General features: G+C 56.3%; 5 protein-coding genes across 5 annotated transcripts; 1 reads left to right on the top strand and 4 right to left on the bottom strand.

The window, feature by feature from the left end:
- Positions 1-115: 115 nt before the first annotated feature.
- D7B24_002735 (uncharacterized protein) lies at positions 116-1,914 on the bottom strand (the record flags this gene model as incomplete). The annotated part of the gene is made up of 3 exons (XM_028636936.1): positions 116-641; positions 690-1,737; positions 1,794-1,914. 3 exons carry the CDS (start codon positions 1,912-1,914, stop codon positions 116-118), a joined length of 1,695 nt encoding a protein of 564 aa, XP_028497515.1.
- Positions 1,915-3,385: 1,471 nt separating this feature from the next.
- Positions 3,386-5,609, bottom strand: RARS2 (Arginyl-tRNA synthetase; the record flags this gene model as incomplete). The annotated part of the gene is made up of 6 exons (XM_028636935.1): positions 3,386-3,392; positions 3,445-3,953; positions 4,006-4,071; positions 4,126-4,337; positions 4,392-5,229; positions 5,322-5,609. The coding sequence occupies 6 exons, from the start codon at positions 5,607-5,609 to the stop codon at positions 3,386-3,388; spliced, it is 1,920 nt and encodes a 639-aa protein (XP_028497514.1).
- Positions 5,610-6,180: 571 nt separating this feature from the next.
- On the bottom strand, positions 6,181-8,118 carry D7B24_002733 (uncharacterized protein; the record flags this gene model as incomplete). The annotated part of the gene is made up of 1 exon (XM_028636934.1): positions 6,181-8,118. The coding sequence occupies one exon, from the start codon at positions 8,116-8,118 to the stop codon at positions 6,181-6,183; it is 1,938 nt and encodes a 645-aa protein (XP_028497513.1).
- A 1,861-nt stretch (positions 8,119-9,979) lies between these two features.
- On the top strand, positions 9,980-10,781 carry D7B24_002732 (uncharacterized protein; the record flags this gene model as incomplete). The annotated part of the gene is made up of 2 exons (XM_028636933.1): positions 9,980-10,390; positions 10,485-10,781. 2 exons carry the CDS (start codon positions 9,980-9,982, stop codon positions 10,779-10,781), a joined length of 708 nt encoding a protein of 235 aa, XP_028497512.1.
- A 499-nt stretch (positions 10,782-11,280) lies between these two features.
- Positions 11,281-16,567, bottom strand: D7B24_002731 (uncharacterized protein; the record flags this gene model as incomplete). Its single annotated transcript, XM_028636932.1, has 2 exons — positions 11,281-13,019; positions 13,069-16,567. 2 exons carry the CDS (start codon positions 16,565-16,567, stop codon positions 11,281-11,283), a joined length of 5,238 nt encoding a protein of 1,745 aa, XP_028497511.1.
- Positions 16,568-17,227: the final 660 nt, after the last annotated feature.

Here is a 17,227-nt window from a genome sequence, read left to right as displayed (position 1 = left end):
AGAAAGCAAACTTCTATTCATTTTTCGGCCATACCTCATGGTTTGCCGTTGATCCTTTGTTTAGTCTAAGGTGTTTATTATTGGAAACTTGCAAAAACTACATTAGCCCCAATCCTCAGCACTGCGTGCGTTGCATGTGAGCATCGCCTTTCTCAAAATCTTGATACTGGCCCTTGACCTCAGAGAGATCACTGGCCTCCTTCGTGAACAGACCCTCCTTGGTGGCCTGCCCATTGAACGCTTGTTTCTCTACATCATCCCCGCTCCCTGCCTCTTCATGCATCTGCCGCAAAAGACTTTCTCTTCCCTTCCGTACAATGACATCAAACTCAAATGCGGCGGGCTTAGCGATGAGGAGTGGCGTGAAGTCGTTCCAGTGGACTGGCACAGCACTGCCATCGGGCCGCCTCTTCGGAATTATATCCATTGCCCACGCCAACCCACCCATCGTCAGGAACAAGTCCTGCTCCACGATGGAGACGCCTTGACAGGTCCGCCGACCGAAGCCAAACTGACTGTAGTTTGCGAGATTGGGGTAAGTAGTGAGTGGTGCTTTGTACGTCGGGTAAGACTCTTCGAGCCAGCGGGCGGGGTTGAAGATTTCGGGGTCGGGATACATGACGGGATCGCGAGTGATGGACCTACGTTGTTAGCTTTGTATCCCGCGTCATACTGTAGTCGAAGCTTACCACTCGAGAGCATGAATGGTTGCGCCCTTGGGGATGAAGTATCCCTCGTACACATCATCCTTTTCCACCGCATGCGGAATACCTGTTGGCACGGGTGGCCTCCACCGCAGCACCTCTTTGACCACAGCTCTTACCATGGGCAGCCTTTCCCGGTCAGACCACTGGGGACACCGTCCTTCGCAGACGGTCTCTATCTCCTCTTGGAGTTTTCTCTGCCACTCGGGGAAATGCAGCATTGCCAACAGGAAACTTTGAATGGGGCTCCCAATCGTCAGGGCCCCAGCGATAGCCATCTGGCCGACAGTGTACATGGCATCCCACACCTCTACATCAGCATACTTCCCGCCGGGGCTTCTATCGGACAGGAAGGTCTGCACAAAGCTCGGCCGCGCCTCGCTGCCCTCCATGCCCTCCCGCACCGAAGCCACGCACCGCGTGAACAGCTTCTCTTCGACAGCGTGTCGTGCCGCCTCCCTCCGCTTCCAGGGAGAAGCCCACCTCGGCAGGCCGGCAAGGAAAGAAACAACGTTCGGCAGCGCACCGGCGGGGCTGATAGTCTCGAGCAATCCCTGTGTCGTGACGCGCAGCGTGTCGGCCGGCGCCGCGCTGCCCCACGACAGCCTCGCGACGGTCCGCGACGTGAACTGCTCGATCCACTCCCTGTACTCGGCGGGCTGCGTCGCCACGAGCCACAGAAGGCGGTCGCGCTCGCGCGTCGGGTACGCATGCAGGTCTTGGGCCGCCGAGACGGACATGAGGCCGTGGGCGAGCTTGCGCTGGCGCTTCCACGTATCGTTGCGGCCGGCGAGGGCGAGGTAGTTGCCGCTGTAGCGGTTGTCAGGCAGGTTCGGGATGACGGGGCGGTCCGAGTAGATTGTGCTGCGGCGGGAGAGGAGATCTGTAGCGACCGACTCGGAGGAGATCCAGATGTGGGTTGAGCCGAACATGTCCATTGTGTAGATGGGGCCGTACTTTTGGCCCCATTCGTGAAACTTGAGCCAGCTACCTTCAGCTGGGACATCATGGACGCGGCCGATGAAGGGTAGGTCTGGGCTGGTCAGTGTCTGCGATGGGCGACAGAAGGGCTTGTGAGAAGACACCTACTCATCGGACCAGGCAGGGGTTTTGCGCCATCCGGCAGCTTTTTCTTCGTGGTGATAGAAACATATAGTTGGTACAGGCCAAGGCATAAAACGCCTGCCACGACCAGTACTAGGCCCACCATGGCTGTGGTATCACTCAAATCTCGTGAGGAATAGAGAAATGTGCTGCAATTCAGAGGGAAGACAAGCAAAAAGGCAGAACGAGTAGGGAATTACCTGGCCTGGGGGACCCAAAAAGCCAAAGTCTAGGCTTATGAACTGGCCATGCAGAGAGATACCACCACTCGGCTTTCGATGACCTTCTGTCCGCAGGCCAAGCCCACCGGACAATGCATGTTGGCGTTCAGCAGCTGGGCAGCCTAAAAAAAGATACAACCTACTGTTCATCTCAGACCACGAAGCAACTCCGTATACGACGTGGCGTCAAGGCTGAGCCCACAAAGCTCACCCGATCGTCCCGAAGCCAACGACAAGTATTGTGTGGCACGCACTCTAACGAGGTGCATGCCCAGCCCGAGAGACTAGGCATATTCTGTCCGACGCATGAGATGGTCTTCCGCGCAGGGAGCAAAGGGAGCAAAAGCATACACACGGTCTAAGGTGCTGGACAGAACGGGGACCCGTCCACTCTCCCACAGAAAGCAAAAGCATCGTTGGACGGACTCTCAGGCCGGTTGATTACGAGGTGGGCCCAAATGGCACAGTATCCTGATGCCCAATGTTGTTCCTGCTACAGGTCAAGAACGGAAGCCAAGTCCCGAAAAACACCGTTCCAATTTCAGGTGCAGGACTCTTTCGTCATCAGACGGGGTTTCTTCCCGGGGGAGCCCAACGACTCTGGAACATACAGATTAAACCCCGAGATAAGGGCCTGGGCTCATATTGCATCGTCTGAAGGCACCACTTGTGACGAGGCCAAAAGATCAAGCTTGATTTCGAGGGCTGCACATAGACAACATCACACGATGGATCATGGAGATGATCATGACCTTCCAGCTCACAATCGACGTTGGTGTCGTTACATCGACGAGATGGCCTCCGCGGGAAGGAGATCGGCAGCACGCACGCCACAATCCAGATGCAGGGAATAGTACCTCCACAAGAAAACGCCAACCAGAGCAACGAGAGTCCGATCTACGTCAATGAGGATGCACAATTCGGCAATGCAAGGATCAGACGTGCACGGCAGGTTCCGAAAACACCGATGATAGGGGGCCGCCAAGGCCGTGGCCACCGGACTTCCCCAACAGGGGCGGCCGGAATCCCTGGTGCGCCAGCTTGGGAACAAGAATATCTGAAACAAGAGAACAGTGAACACCATTGGTTGGCAGGAGAACGACAAGGAAACCCGGATTCGAGGTGTGTCATGCATCACGTGTTGAGGGACTGGCGGCGGTGGTTTGAAATTATACTTTTTTTGTCTTCGCCGATACGCGTTGGCCACAACTACAGCTCTCGACTCATAATAGCTGTTAGCAAGAGACAACTCGTCATCAAAGTGACGCGATCCTCTCAATCGCTTAATCCCTGGCAAGCCGTGACACCAAGGCGGTGCTCCTTTACTACCACATGCGACATCGTGACTTTCCTTCCTTACATCCTGCAGCGCTGTCAGCACGTACAACGACCGTCGCGGCATTGCCTCTACATACCTCTGAACAGGCGACAGACCCAGCAACCTCATGCCGTTCGCCAGGACGGTCCTGGTGGAGTAATACAGGGCCAGACGGGCCTTGAGCACCTCGGGCTCGCTGCCAACGACCCTCAGCACGTCGTAGGAGCTGCTGAGCACGTGCGTCAGCTTGAACAGGTACGTAAGCACCGTCGTCGGCTCGAGCGTCTTGAGGGTGTTCTGCACCGTGTCGGGGTACTGCGACAGCATGCGAATGAGCTCCGTCGCGTGCTTCTCGGTGAGTAGGCTCAGGTCGGCGTCGACAAGGTCCGCCTCGGGAATGTTGGCCTTGCGCATGATGGACGACAGACGGGCGTGGGCGTATTGAAGGTAGGGGCCCGTGTCGCCCTCGAAGCTTGTCATGGCCTCGAGGGAGAAGGTGTACGAGTTCTGGCGCTTGCCCGTCATGTCTTGCACCATGATGGCGCTGATACCGAGTGTCTCAGCGACGGCATCTGGGTTCTCAACCTGCTTATACTTCTCCTCGTTCTATTGGCCACATTAGCTTGGGCCTGTCAAGGTCGTGCCTGATGTTACTAACCTTCCTCATGACATCATGCATGTGGTCAGAAACGTCGCGAATGATATCGCTCAGGAACTTAACAGTCTGTAATTCAAATTAGCCATGTCATCTTTACAGCAAGAGAATGGGTATACGTACGCCCTTGCGAGTGCTCATACCGAGTACCATGCCAAAGTTGACGTGCTGGACCTTCTTGGCCGTGTCAGTAAAGCCCATGAGCTCGATAATCTTGAACAACTGCTTCAGGTGCAGATCTTGTTGCGACGCAACAACGTAGATCATGTGGTCAAAGTTGTACTTCTTCTCGCGGTGCAGCAGCTCGCTGATATCACGAGTAAGGTACAGCGCAGCTACGCCATGTCAGTCACTTATGCCGGACGGACTTATTGGAGAGGTTGACTTACTGCCGTCACGCTTCTTAATGACGGGCTTCTCCAACGACTTGCCGGCCTTGCCTGCGACGTGCTTCTGGAAGTTGATGACCACGGCACCGTCCGACACCTCGGAGATGTCCTTGTCCTCGAGCGTCTTGGCCGAGGCGGCCATGTCCTCCTCCGACACCTGCGACTCGCCCGAGTACTCGTCAAAGGTGACGTTGAGCTGGGCGTACGTCTGCTTGTAGCGAACGATACTGAGGTCACGGAACTTCTTCCACTGCGCGAGCGCCGCCTGCTCGCCGTCGTTCATGGCCTTGAAGTAGCGGCGAGCCTGCTCGTCGAGACCCTCATTCTTAAGCTCGCTGGCATCCTTGCCCTCCTTCTCGAGCGCGGCGATCTTCTCCTTCTCCTCGGCGAGATCGTTGTTGATCTTGACGTAGACCTGAAATAGGTGGTTGATGGGGTCCGTCTCGAGCGCCTTCTCGTCACCGTACTTCTCGTAGCCGAGCGCCAGGAGGCCGTACTGCTTGCCCCAGTCGCCGAGGTAGTTGATGCGGGTGACCTTCCAGCCGGCGCCCGCGTACAGGTGGGAGAGGAAACCGCCAATGATGGTGCTGCGAAGGTGACCAGCGTGGAAGGGCTTGGCAATGTTGGGGCTGCTGAACTCGACAATCATGTGCTTCTGGCCCTTGGAGGGGTCTTGGGGATCCCGGAGGCCGTTGCGGGGGTTCTTGCCAAAATCCTCGGTGCGCTGCTGAATCTGAGGAATGACGAGCTGGGCGAGAGGCGCGGCCTTGAACCAAAACTGAATGAAGGAGCCGTTGTTGAAAGGAACGGGCTTTTCGATGAGAGGGGACTCGGGGAACTAGGTTGCGGCATGTTAGCCGCGTGTTTACTGTCGCGCCGGCTGGCAAGAGGAGGAGGAGGAGGAGGAGGACAAGCGTTCGCGTGACGTACCTTGGCGAGCCACTCTTCGGTCAGCTCATGGGGCTTCTTGCCCTTGACGCGAAGGGCGGGCACGGGCAGCAGAAGATCGCCGTTCTCGAGTGTGGCTGTCCATTGCAGGGCATTGTAGATCAGGGACTTCTCAACGCCAGAGACATCGTGGAGGAGGGAGGCAATGTGTGATCGGTAGACGTCGACAGGGTTGAGGTCGGGGTGGGAGTTGGGGAACGCCTCGAGCTTGCCGACGTTGAGCTTCTCGAGCTGGCTGGCGAGGTCGCCCACGGGGGCTTCTGTGGCCATGGTCGCGAGACTTCGGATGGCTGTGATGGTGTGGGAGGAACTTCGATTTGCGTTTAGCTTCGGATTCGGAGAGCGGGGGAGCTGGTAGGCAAGGCCAAAGAAGGGATGGGAACCGCGCAGCGATTGTCGAGACGGGAGGCAAAGTACCGGTGCCGGGCGAAGTGAAGACGGGTTGAAAAGTTGTGAGAGGCGGCTCGTCATGCCAGGGGTAGTGTAGGGCCGGATTAAGGAGGGGTTAAAAAGAGAGAAAGAGGGTCTATCGAGGGGTGCTGCGTGTGAGTCAAGGCTGTTTGTTGGTCGAGCCCAAGGTCAGTCGCGGGCCCGTTGGAGGGGAAATTTTTGGGCGTGCAGCTGTGCATTGCCTTGTGGTGATTGGCTGCATCTCGGTGAGAGGCTTGACCGAAACATAACACCTTCACCGGGATGGAGGGGTAGCGGTGTGACATCGCTTGCGACGGAATTGTTCCCGCCAACATCAAACCTGGGGCCTCTCCCCATAGTCACTGATTCATTTAGAGTCTCTTTCTTGTATTCTTGTATTTTGGGTATAATGCCATCTTCAGACCATCATCTAGAACGAGTACTCCTCCACATATAGGTGTATGCCCTGAGCTCCTGTTCCCTTGTGCACTGCTCTCTCATCCGACAACCGTGTCACGCAGTTGCGTACAGAACTCGTCAGGGATTGCCCACCACATACCACCACTGACGTCTCTCCACCTGCCGCCTCGACGGGCTCGCGGATGAGTGACTCAATGTCTAGTCTCGTCGTGTACTGTCGCAGAAAGTCGGAGCCACCGCTACTTGAGCTTCCTCCGGCACAGCAGCTCCCCTTCATCATGTGGCAGCCTGGCTGGTTCCCAGGGTTCGCAGCTCTAATGATATCCTTCTCTTCCATCTCACCACCCTCGGCGTCTGAGCTGCTAGAGTTGCCTCTCCTATGTAGGAGCGATTCTGTGGTGCCAACTCGTCCATCGCCGTTGAGAACGCTCGTCACAGCCTCGATATCGGCATCGGAGCGCGTGATAGCGACATGCACCGTCAATTCGAGACCCATCCCGTGAGCTCGATCCACTGCCTCGCGCAGCCTTTGTAGGTAGAAATCAATCTCCTCGCCTTGACACGCTGTCAATACAAACTCGACCCGCTTCACGCACGTCTTGGTTCGTTCCTGCACGATCGCCTCGAGTATGGGAAGCGTAAAGGAAGCTCCTGTCGAGGCGGAGATGAGAATGACCGTCTCGTAGATATCCCACCGTGGGGGCGCTCCGAAAGGTCCCACGACAAACGCAGTGAGTGTTTCGCTCCGGCCAGCCTGCTGCATCTTCTGCGCGTGGTTGTGGAGTCGCTTGGAAAACCCGCCGTGCTTGCGAATGACGAGCTGCACACTATTGCAGATGCATGTTTCGGGCAATTGATGCGCGCATGCAATCGTGTACGGGTGAGCTTCGAATGGACCGAGGCGCGGCAGCCAGAGGTAGAGATGCTGACCGGCCTTCCACGAGAAAGACACATCCTTGATCGTCAGAACGGTGGTCGATGAGCCAACTGTCCTCACTTGTGCCTGGTGACCGATTCGCTTCATTCCCTTGCAGTCTGATCTGTCCGGCTTTGGTCGCAAATTCTGCCACAGCAGCAGGCCCCAGCGGGCGAGACGGTCGAAACAGATGCAGGCAACGCTGAACCACAAGTAGGGCCGGGCAGGCTCGGGAATGTGCACATAGACCAGCCACAGGAAGATGATCGCAGTTAAAACGTGCTGGACGATAAATAGCTCGTAGGCCATGTGTCGGAAGGGCTTGAAGGTGGTCAGGATGGTCCACAGCAGGAGTGCCCAGGCACCAAGTCCTTGCTTTGTGATGGGCAAGATTTTCATCTGGATCTCGATAATCTCGGCTCTTTCCCATTGCGTCCAGAAGTGGAATCCGTGTACAGTCGCTGTCACGAACATAGTACGACCGACCCATCGATGGAGCCAGTTGAGTCGCTCGTGGCTGGTGCCCGTGAGGTAGCCGATTATGTTAAACTTCATGGACAAGAGATAAAGCAGCGGCATCTGCATGATTGTTGTCCAACCGTTGCGGAAACCGATGCGCTCCCAGTAAAAGACGTCCTTGATGATGGCACCGTGGGCTGTCATCATGTTGATGATGACGGCCCAGTACGCGACGAGAAGGATAATGCGGCCGAGCGATGGCGGCGAAGCCCAACGAAGGCCTTTCTTAGGAACGAAGAATCGCGGATAGGCCGCTTCACGGACGATAGCCGTCGCCGTCGCCCATGCTTGTGTCAGACGGCCGTCTGGCTTGGTGGGGTGCGCGAGAGACTGTGTATGGTGCCGCCTGAGTCGTCGGCGTCCCTCGAGATAGTTGATGCCACGGATGGCTGCCGCAAAGCCCGTGGCGCCTGCGATGATGTACCAGTACGATTCGGCAAGGTGTTTATTTGTGGCCTGAAGTCCTCCAGCGCCGCCGCCGCCTCCGCCGCCGCCGTGGTGTTCGTGGTTCATGGCGAGCAGTGAGATCCTGTTTAATCGAGGGAGTCGTGGGAGTCGTGGGAAGCCGTTGATCCAGTCGCGGCCAGAATCGAATGAGCGATTGTACCCTTCCTCTCAGGGTGATTAGGCGAGGGACAGAGTACTGATGAGCCGAGCGAGCCTGTCGAGGTCCTCGGGGAATCGGCTGTCAGCTTCAGTCAAGCATGTCGCCGCTGAGGAGACCAAAAAGCATCAACGCGTTCCGAGAGCCGATTGTGGTGTTGTGGAGGAGGTAAGATGCGACGTCGGAAGGTCGGAGGGGTTGCGGTGGATTGAGCAAGTTCAAGAGGCGCGGCGGGCTGGGCGCGCGGATTCCGCACATCTATCAGCACACTGCCCACTCACGCACATACGCCACTGACAGGTAATAAATTCTGCTGACCAGTTAGCTCGCCATGAGCGAGCAATTCTTTTCGATTGCCAAGTCATCACAGATCATCACTTTACTGGCACTGCTGCTTCAGACGACTTGGCTAATTAGGAGCAACGGCCGTTTGTCAGATGGGTCGCGTCAGTGTTGGTGCTGTTCTTTCTGTCATCTATCTATCTTCATGGGGTGGCTGTGTCAGCGCAAGGTATTGGACGTATGAGAACAATTGATTTGTTTTCGGCCTCATGTTTCGGCCTCCAGGGCAACAGGAGGAACGTCATGTCTTGGTGTTGAGATGATCGTCTCAGGACCGAGACCGTAGTAGGTCACCTCTAGCTTTGGGCCAGGTCCTCTAAGATCCTCCCTGGAGGCTTTGTCAAGTCTGTTCAGGCTCGTGGCCAGCCTTGGATGCGCTGGGAGCTGCCTGGAGCAACATTCTACTCATGTCGATGGAGGGCAGGAGCAGCTCTGGACGAGACGAAGACGGAACAAGCAAGAGCCATGACCTTGATAGTTCGTGGTGGACCCAGAGCCCCGGACGCCAAGACGTGGGTAACTTGCTCAAATGCGCGCAACCGAGCGCATGTCCTGCTGTCATTGGCGGGCAGAGGGGGCAGGCGCACCCAGATCATGCCGCTAATGCAACCCAAAAGGACCCCTGCTCAAGGTCATCCCTTCCCGCCTTACCAAGCTCAGCCCCACCTTCAGAACCCAGCACCTGGTTCTGGTGAGCATCATCGCCATCTGGAGCCTGCTGTGCATGCGTCTTGATGAACGTCAACACCACTTTTGGATATCGCCCGCTGAAACGCGACCACTTACCTCGTGGCAATATCCACAGAATCTGGAGTCAGCCACGATGCATCATGCCGCACGAGGGCGGACCGTCAAGCAGGGTCCGTCCTGCGTCGCCAAACACTAACGCCATTCGAACCTCATGTCTTCAAGCGAACATGGACCCTGAGGCTTCTTCGTTCGGAGCTCGGCAGCGCTTCCAGTCTTGAAAGTCCTCGTCATTCGTTTCAGTAGACCGTAAGCCTGCCGAGCATCCGTAGAGGGGTACGACTTGCTGGGGATTGTACCTCGTCTGACCGCCTAAGGGTGAGGATGACCACGAGCTCGCCCTCTGCCGACTTGCGCCAACGGCCTCACCATGACATCCGCTAGTCTCAGACGGGAAAGTTGCTGCTCCGACCCAGAGCCCAAGCAAAAGCTCGGCACCCCTCCACTCCGCTCTCCGGGGTGGGTGGGAGCTCCAAGCCCGTGTCTTCCATCCAGGTACACCTCCCTTAAAAGACTCTCGTCTTCCAGTACAATCTCCCCGCCACGCCTGCTTGCCAGACCCAAAGCCAGAACCAAACAAACTTGCTCGTCACCTCTATCACACAGAGTTCTTCAAGACCAATTGCCCGTTAACGCGATCAATCACCTTTCACACAAGGCATATCACACACCACCAGCACCATGGCCCGCCTCACGACCCTCCTCACGACCGCCGCCCTCGCCCTCACCTCCTCTGCCCACTTCACAATCGAGGCTCCAGACTCGCACATTGGCGGCAGCGACACGGCGCGACAGGACACCGGCCCCTGCGGCGGCCACACCCCGTCCAGCAGCGACTCGGCCGTCGACTTCCACGTTGGCGGAGACGCTATTGCCCTCGTAGACCTCCACGCCCAGTCCGACTGGCTCATCCGCGCCACCGTCAACACGTCCGACTTTGGCTCGGCAGAGTGGACGCAGCTCCACCACATCTACCGCAGCACAGGCTATGGCTCAAACTGCCAGCCCGGCGTGACGGCGCCCGAGAGCTGGGTCGGCAGCCGCGGCGTCATCAACATCATCGGCAGCGCCACCGACGGCATTCTCTACGCTGTGAGTATCTCTCCCTTGCCTGCCCTTTTTGAGAAAGGCCACCTCTAGAGAAAACTCTCACCTTAAAAAATGTCACGCTAACCATGCCGCGCAGTGCGCCACCGTCAACTTTGTCGAGGGCACCGGCTCCGAGAACAGCAAGTGCAAGAACGGCACCGACGTGACCGTCACGGCCAGCGACAACAGCGACCTCTCGGCCCTGCTCGAATCCAACTCGGACTCTGCGAGCTCCACCGGCACGGCTACCTCGTCGCCTACCAGCTCGGGGACCGCCTCTGCCGAGTCTGGCGCTGCCACTGGCGGTAACAACAGCGCCGCCTCTTCGCTGAGCGGCATGCTTGGCGCCGTCTCCGTGGCGGCGGCGCTTGCTGGCGCTGTCTTGATGATGTAAAAACAATATGTCTTCAAGTTGAAGCAATGAGTGCAAGCCGGGGCATGAGGCGAGGGAGGGAGGGCATATACCAAAAGTTGTTGTGGGTTGTAAGGAGGGAGAAGAAGGGGCGGTGAGATACCTGTACACCTAGACGAGACGAGCAAAGTGACTGCTAGGATTCACAAATACACAGCCCGTGACAGGCGCTTGGAGAACATTCACGTCGGCTTGTAACGAGCCACCGGACGGACGCGGAAAGTGTCAGAACCGCTTAGTGAGAATGTTCATGATGCATGGAGGGTCGGCACGAGAGAAATTGCCACACTAACAAGCTGACTCAAGTTTTGCTTTTGAGGGACTCGACGGAGGCCCGCCACCAGCAGTGAGCATCATGCAAAATACCCATACTAGTGCACGAGCGACGGCAATCAGACGCATAAAATTACATTCGCTGTCAAACTTGCTGTCTGGACTAGCTTGAAATCGTTCGGCATATGGTCATGATCTCGTCGACGCATCACATCCTTGCTCCGCGCCACTGCGTCCTCCCAGCAGTGGCCCCAACGGTGCCCATGCCGAAGTTGTGTAGCCTTTCTCCAATGAGATACGCCTCGTCCCGTATTCTTACCTTCCATGAGTGGAATACCCCGAGCACACTCCACAACAGAACCGCCGCCAGCGCACTGAAGGCAGCCGCCGGGTATGCAAGGCGGTACACCATCTTGAGCTCGTGTGGCGCCGGGCTGGGAGTGCCAAGCATGCCACGAGCCTCGAGAAGGCTGGCACCGTAGGCAGGGCCAAAGAGGGCGAGCCCGCCGACAAACAGGCCGGGGATGACGAAAGCCCGTGTCAAAACGCCAGCGTCGGGGTCAAGCCAACCACGCCGAAGGACGGCGCGAACAGCGTGCGCAGGGCGATGACCTTCGTAGAGACTTGTGATGATGCGTGCACCAAGCTTGACATACAAGAGACCCAGGGTCCAAGACTGGATGACACGGGCGGTGTGCTGGTTAGGCGCGGTAACACCAGCAGCCAACGTACCGGTATTTTCTACGGGTAGTGCGTATGGAGAGGGGGGGTTGACATATGTGTGGAGAGGTATGATGAGATACAGCTCCATTAGAGAGGTGAGTATCAGGGGGAAAACGACGAGTAGGATGGTGTACGTGTACACGAGCTTCGCGGCGCGCAACACGAAACGTGCCAAGCGTGCTGGTGCCTCGCTAGCAAATACAGTCCGAAGAGCAGTCGCACTCCAGCTACGGACCTTTCCAACGATTGAATGGAGATGGAAGGCCAAGTAGGCAGCGGAGCCGAGAATGTAGATGCCAATGCTGAACGCGTATATGTCGTTGGTGCGGATGTGCGCCGGAATGAGAATCTCGAACATCTTGCGCCCAAAAACAAGAGGAACGATGGTGAAGCCAACGCCAGTGACTGCGGCGAAGACCCAAATAAAGAGGATGAAGAGGAAAATGCGGGCTTTGAAATGCGGCGGCAGGTAAACCAGCTGATATTGGTCGGACGAGTACAGGTCCGTATCAGGAAGGTCAGGCTTGCCATCCATGCGTTCATCATCCTCGGATACTTCCATGAACACCTTGTCGCCTTTGGGAATCTTGACCTGATCAGAGCCCGGCGTGCGCACAAAGACACCGTCTTTGATGAGCTGACCGGACTCAACGAGCCTGCGTTTTCGTAGACTGGAGCTGGTGAATTTCTCTTTGCTGAGCGCCGACGATGGCTTGGCAGTACCACCTTTGAACGTGTTCTTCCATCTCTTGGGCACCACCTGGCTCTTTTGGTTGACCTCGAGGAAGAAGCGCTTCCACCACGGGAGGGAGCTGTACCTGGACGACGGGCGCAGAACCAACGTACCCTCTTCATCAATCCGACGCTCACCAAACAGGAACCAAGTGAGACGTAGGCCGCGAGCGCATTTTCGAAGCCACCAGGTGTACATGGCATGGAGGCCATCACTGGGTTTGAAGAACTTGACAGCGAGTGGCATGGCGAAGTTATAAAAGAGTAGGTCGATCGGAAACTCCAGTACCGGCTCATTCGATGAGTAGTGAATTGGCAGCACGTTGGGTACGGTGAAGGATAGCCCCCAGACAACACCCCCAAGGCAGACAATGACCAGCGCGCCATAGACGAACGCGGAGAACAGTATCTTTCGAAGTTGCGTTACAACATTCCGCTCAAGGACGTCGCGAACGGGGTGGAAGTCGGGATCATCAGGATCTCGGATAAAGTCTGCACGTGTTAATTTTACCTTCGGGAACCCAATGTCGATTCAACTTACATAGCACCCCCTTGCGCATGATCTTTCGACACATGGATACGAAGAGCGCGAAATGGAACATGTACCCAGTGCCTACAAACCAATGCACAAATATTGAGGTTAGGGGGTAATTGATGGTGAAAGCCATCCGGGACTTTAAGGTGGCGTCTTCGAAAAGAGGAAGTAGGGCAGCATCCAGAAGGAGGCCACAGTAGAGCGGGAAGGCGAGCATCTCGATGCTGATGATCAAGATGACCTTCATGACGCCGCTGGCTTGATTCAGGAGATCAATCAACGATGCCTCCCATTCCTGGGCGATTTGTCCGTTCGAAAAAGGTGTGCCTCTGCGCAGGTACAGCGCTCCCACACCAGACATGCTGAGGTAACCACACAAAATGGCCCAGAAACGGTCGGGTCCTGACCATGATGCCAGTGCAGGGTCAACGCCGACTGGCATATCGGGGACATCGAAACTGATGACCCAGCTGGCTGGGTTGAGAAGAATATGCGGCAAGTCACGCATCAAGTATAGGGCAGAGACTCCAACCTTGCCTGCCCAAACGATGAAGTGCAACGCCTTGCTGGGGAGTTTTCCGTCGAAGACTACGTCTAAAGCAGCCCCGAGGCCGACGAACAGGGCCGCGACTTGACTCTTCAGCGTTTGCAATGCCTCATGGCTGATGGCAGAGAAATTCTGCATCTCCGTAGCAGAAATCAGGGGAAGTTCGCCACTCAGACTCTCGAGAATTCGCTTGCCTGCATGGTCTGATAGATTCCAAGTGTGAGCCATAAGGTTCTCGCAGGACCGCCGCGCTGAGGGCAACCACAGTCCTAGAGCGTTGCCAACCATGAACATGGCACCCAATAGTAGGCTACAGAATCCCGCCACGATAGCGACAGCAAGATCTTGAATGAACTTCGTGAAGCTGAACAGCATACGAACCAAGCGCATCGGGTTCATTGCCGCCCACACGCTGACGCGCCCGATATTATAAGGAATGAAGACGCAGATGAAGATGGTGACGGAAACCAAGACTGCGCAGAATACAGCATTTTGGAACAGTCCCACAAGGGGTCCACGCATGCCAATGAGCTCCAGTACGCCCTCGATATCTTCCGCATCATCCATGGCTTCGGGATCCAAGCCCGCTGCCACTGCTGCCTCGACAACTTCTGGATCGCGTTCAAAGTCGTCAGGGTTGTCGCCTTCCAGAGGGATCGCTTCTTCGAAAAGCTCGTCATCACCAACGTTATCGTGAACATGTTCAACGTCGAGAATGTCAGCATGGCCAGCTCCGATGTCTAGCTCTCGAGCTTCGATGCCATCCCACATGAAATCAGCAAGGCGATCCATGACGCCGCGCTGCAGAGGGGGTCGCTGAGGCACCGCTATGTCGCCAGCATTTGCCACGGCAGGCTCCTGTTCGCGAATGTCTACGCCATCGGGGTTTACATCGAGACCGGCATGGTCGAGCTCAAGGTGTTCAAAGGCAGCATGTGCGGAACCTGATGCTGAGGCCGCAGTGCTAACATCGTCTAGGTTCGAGGCGTCAAGTTGTGCTTCGAGCTCCTCGGTGTCTTCTCCTGCAGCAGGCGTCCAGGTCCAGTCAACTGGAGTCGGCGTTCTTGGTGCGCCAGTCCTCTCCCACGCATCATCGGGCTGTTCTGTTACTTGTGGAAGCTCCTGTGAAGATGCGTTTCCGCGTGCAGGAGCATCAGCTGGCAAGGCCGAGAACGACCAGCTGTTGTTGGCCAGGGGGTTGACGGTAGCCGCTCTCTGGGGCCCATCCGAGACAGACCGAGGCCTCAGAGCGTTATTCCACGATGAAGATGCCCCGGAAGCAATGGGCGAATCTTGAGACTCCTCGGGCACCTCATCTTCCTTTTCTTTGCCCTTGGCCTCCGAAAAATCGTCATTGGCACTCGTCATGCCGCCATGCCAGGCGAATTCAGGCGTCGAAGGTAGAGGAAGCTGTACAATTGGGGGTTCTTCCCCTGGTGGCCCATCAGCCCATCTATGTCCTCGCGAATGTTGCCCTTCCTCATTGCTGGGTTGTTGGGGCGGATTGCCATTCGTCTTGTCAATCATGGACCTGGTGACACGGGCCCAGTATCCAAGCTTGTCCTCTAAGCCCTCATCCCGAATAGCTTGGAGAATCAGGTGCGGATCTCCGTTCGATTGCCGATAAATTCTCAGATACTCGTGGACCGTAGCTACGGGGCTTTGTGGCTGCTCTGTGTCTAAACCATCGGAGGTTTGGATCGGAGACGGGGCAAGATTCGCCAGGGTATCAGTCACTAACTCTGAAGCTTCGGCCTGCTCCTCCGCGCTTGATTGAGGCTGCGGTTGGACAAAAGGCCCGTTGGAACCCTCGGCTTGACTGTTATCCTGCTCCCAGCGCGGGCCAATGTTCCCAAAAGGTAGGTCGAGCACCTGATTTTGCCACTCTGCAGCAGATCCGTCGTCGTCTTGGTCGATCCAATCATCATCTGGCCCCGGAAGATTCTCTACTTGTGCGGCCATTCGCTGTTCTTCATCATTCTCGTGTTGATGTTGGTGCTGGTGCTGGTGCTGCTCCTGCTCATTAGCAGCAAAAGCAGCTCGCATGTTAATCTCGGGTTGTTGTTGAACCACGTAGTCACGGACCAGGATGACAAGAATGAAACAGATAATGACCAAAATGGTAATGATCTGACCCTCGAAGATGTTGATGAGCGTCCGGTTCAGTACAGGATAGCGCGAAAAGTTTCGAAGGAACGAAACATTACTCAGGAGGGACGCATGCGGATCAAAGGACGTAGCAGCCCCAGGGATGCTATGGCTCACTGTGAAGGAGGGCGGCATGGACCCGAAAAAGAGCCTCAGCATACCTGCGGTCAAGGAGTCATCAGTGGTGATGTCGAATCCGTGCCATGACCCGGAGAAAGGTGCTGTGGAATGCGTCTGCAAGAGTCCATTCATGTTGCGGCCAAGATTCGGACTCATGGCTGACTTGTAAGCGGACTTGTTGAGAGGGCAGGCGTCAAGGTACTTCAAGCCGATGTATGGGTGTCCGGGATGCGATGCCGAGATGTTGGCGGGAATCCAAAATTGTCCACCACCAAGGCCTTCGTCGCTCAGCCAAAACAGAAACGACCAGACAGAACGCATGAGCCAAGGGAGCCAACAGAGCCATACCACTGCCACCAAGCCGGCCCGCAGCCACGTCAAAATGTTCCGAAAGAGGTATTTCGCTACATGGCCGATAAAGACATGGACGGGGAGTGTGTTCGGCATTTTAGGCGAGTACAGCTTAGTGAAGCGGAAAGGCGTTTTGCACAGCTCGCAGTGTTTCTTCTGCGAGTGCGAAAGCCACTCCATCAGGCACTCTTGGTGCACATATTTGATACTGCCGCTGCATTTGCAGGGGTAGAAAAGCGGTTCGTCGGGTGTCGCCTCACCCCGGCATATCCTGCAAGTGTCTGGATCAAGGTTGTTGGTCTCGGGTAGTGAGGTCTTCGGCCGGCCCTGATCAGCCATTGTTGATGCGGAGAGTCGACGGCGAGGATGTGCAAGGGCGTCAGCAGCCATGAAGGGCTCTATTGCCGGGTCCGCCATGTTGTAGGTAGCTTTTCGAGGGGTCGAAACTGATCGCCGGCAACTGGCGACGAATTATGGAGTCATGGGACTTGCTGCTTTTTATTGTCGGAAAACTGACAAGCAAGCGTTGCCGGGCAAGTCACACGGTCAGCTCAGGCGCGCGATCTTTCGGAAAATGTGGATGCTGTCGTCGATTCCGTAATGTCGGAGGGGGTCGGTCGAATACCGCGATGCGTCGCTCGAGAGTGGGCGGGACAAGTGACGTCCAAGAGGTCGACCGCTGATGGGTACCGAGCGAAGGCTGTCAATCCGCGAAAGTATGTAGCTGGGAGGTTGAGGTCAGGCAGGTTGAAGAGCGGCTCTGACAGCTACCTAAGGTACCAGCTAGGTAATAAGGTTGGTGACAGCAAGCAGTCGGCGTGGCGGTTCCTGACGAATCCACAGGAGCCGAAATGTAGCGATAAGGGAGTCGCGATCCGATAAGAAACATCTCACGCCGCAACACACGTGACTCTCTACGGCAATGGACCGGAACCTGGCTCGAGCTTCAATCCATTAAGACCATTCCAGCCCCCTGTTGAAAATAAGACAGCATCGCCT

The sequence above is a fragment of the Verticillium nonalfalfae genome (assembly GCF_003724135.2).
Source record: "Verticillium nonalfalfae strain VnAa140/NRRL 66861 chromosome Unknown scaffold_17, whole genome shotgun sequence".
NCBI classification, from domain to species: Eukaryota; Fungi; Ascomycota; class Sordariomycetes; order Glomerellales; family Plectosphaerellaceae; genus Verticillium; species Verticillium nonalfalfae.
Note: the sequence above shows the minus strand (reverse complement) of the source record. Positions and strands in the feature narration are given on the sequence as shown.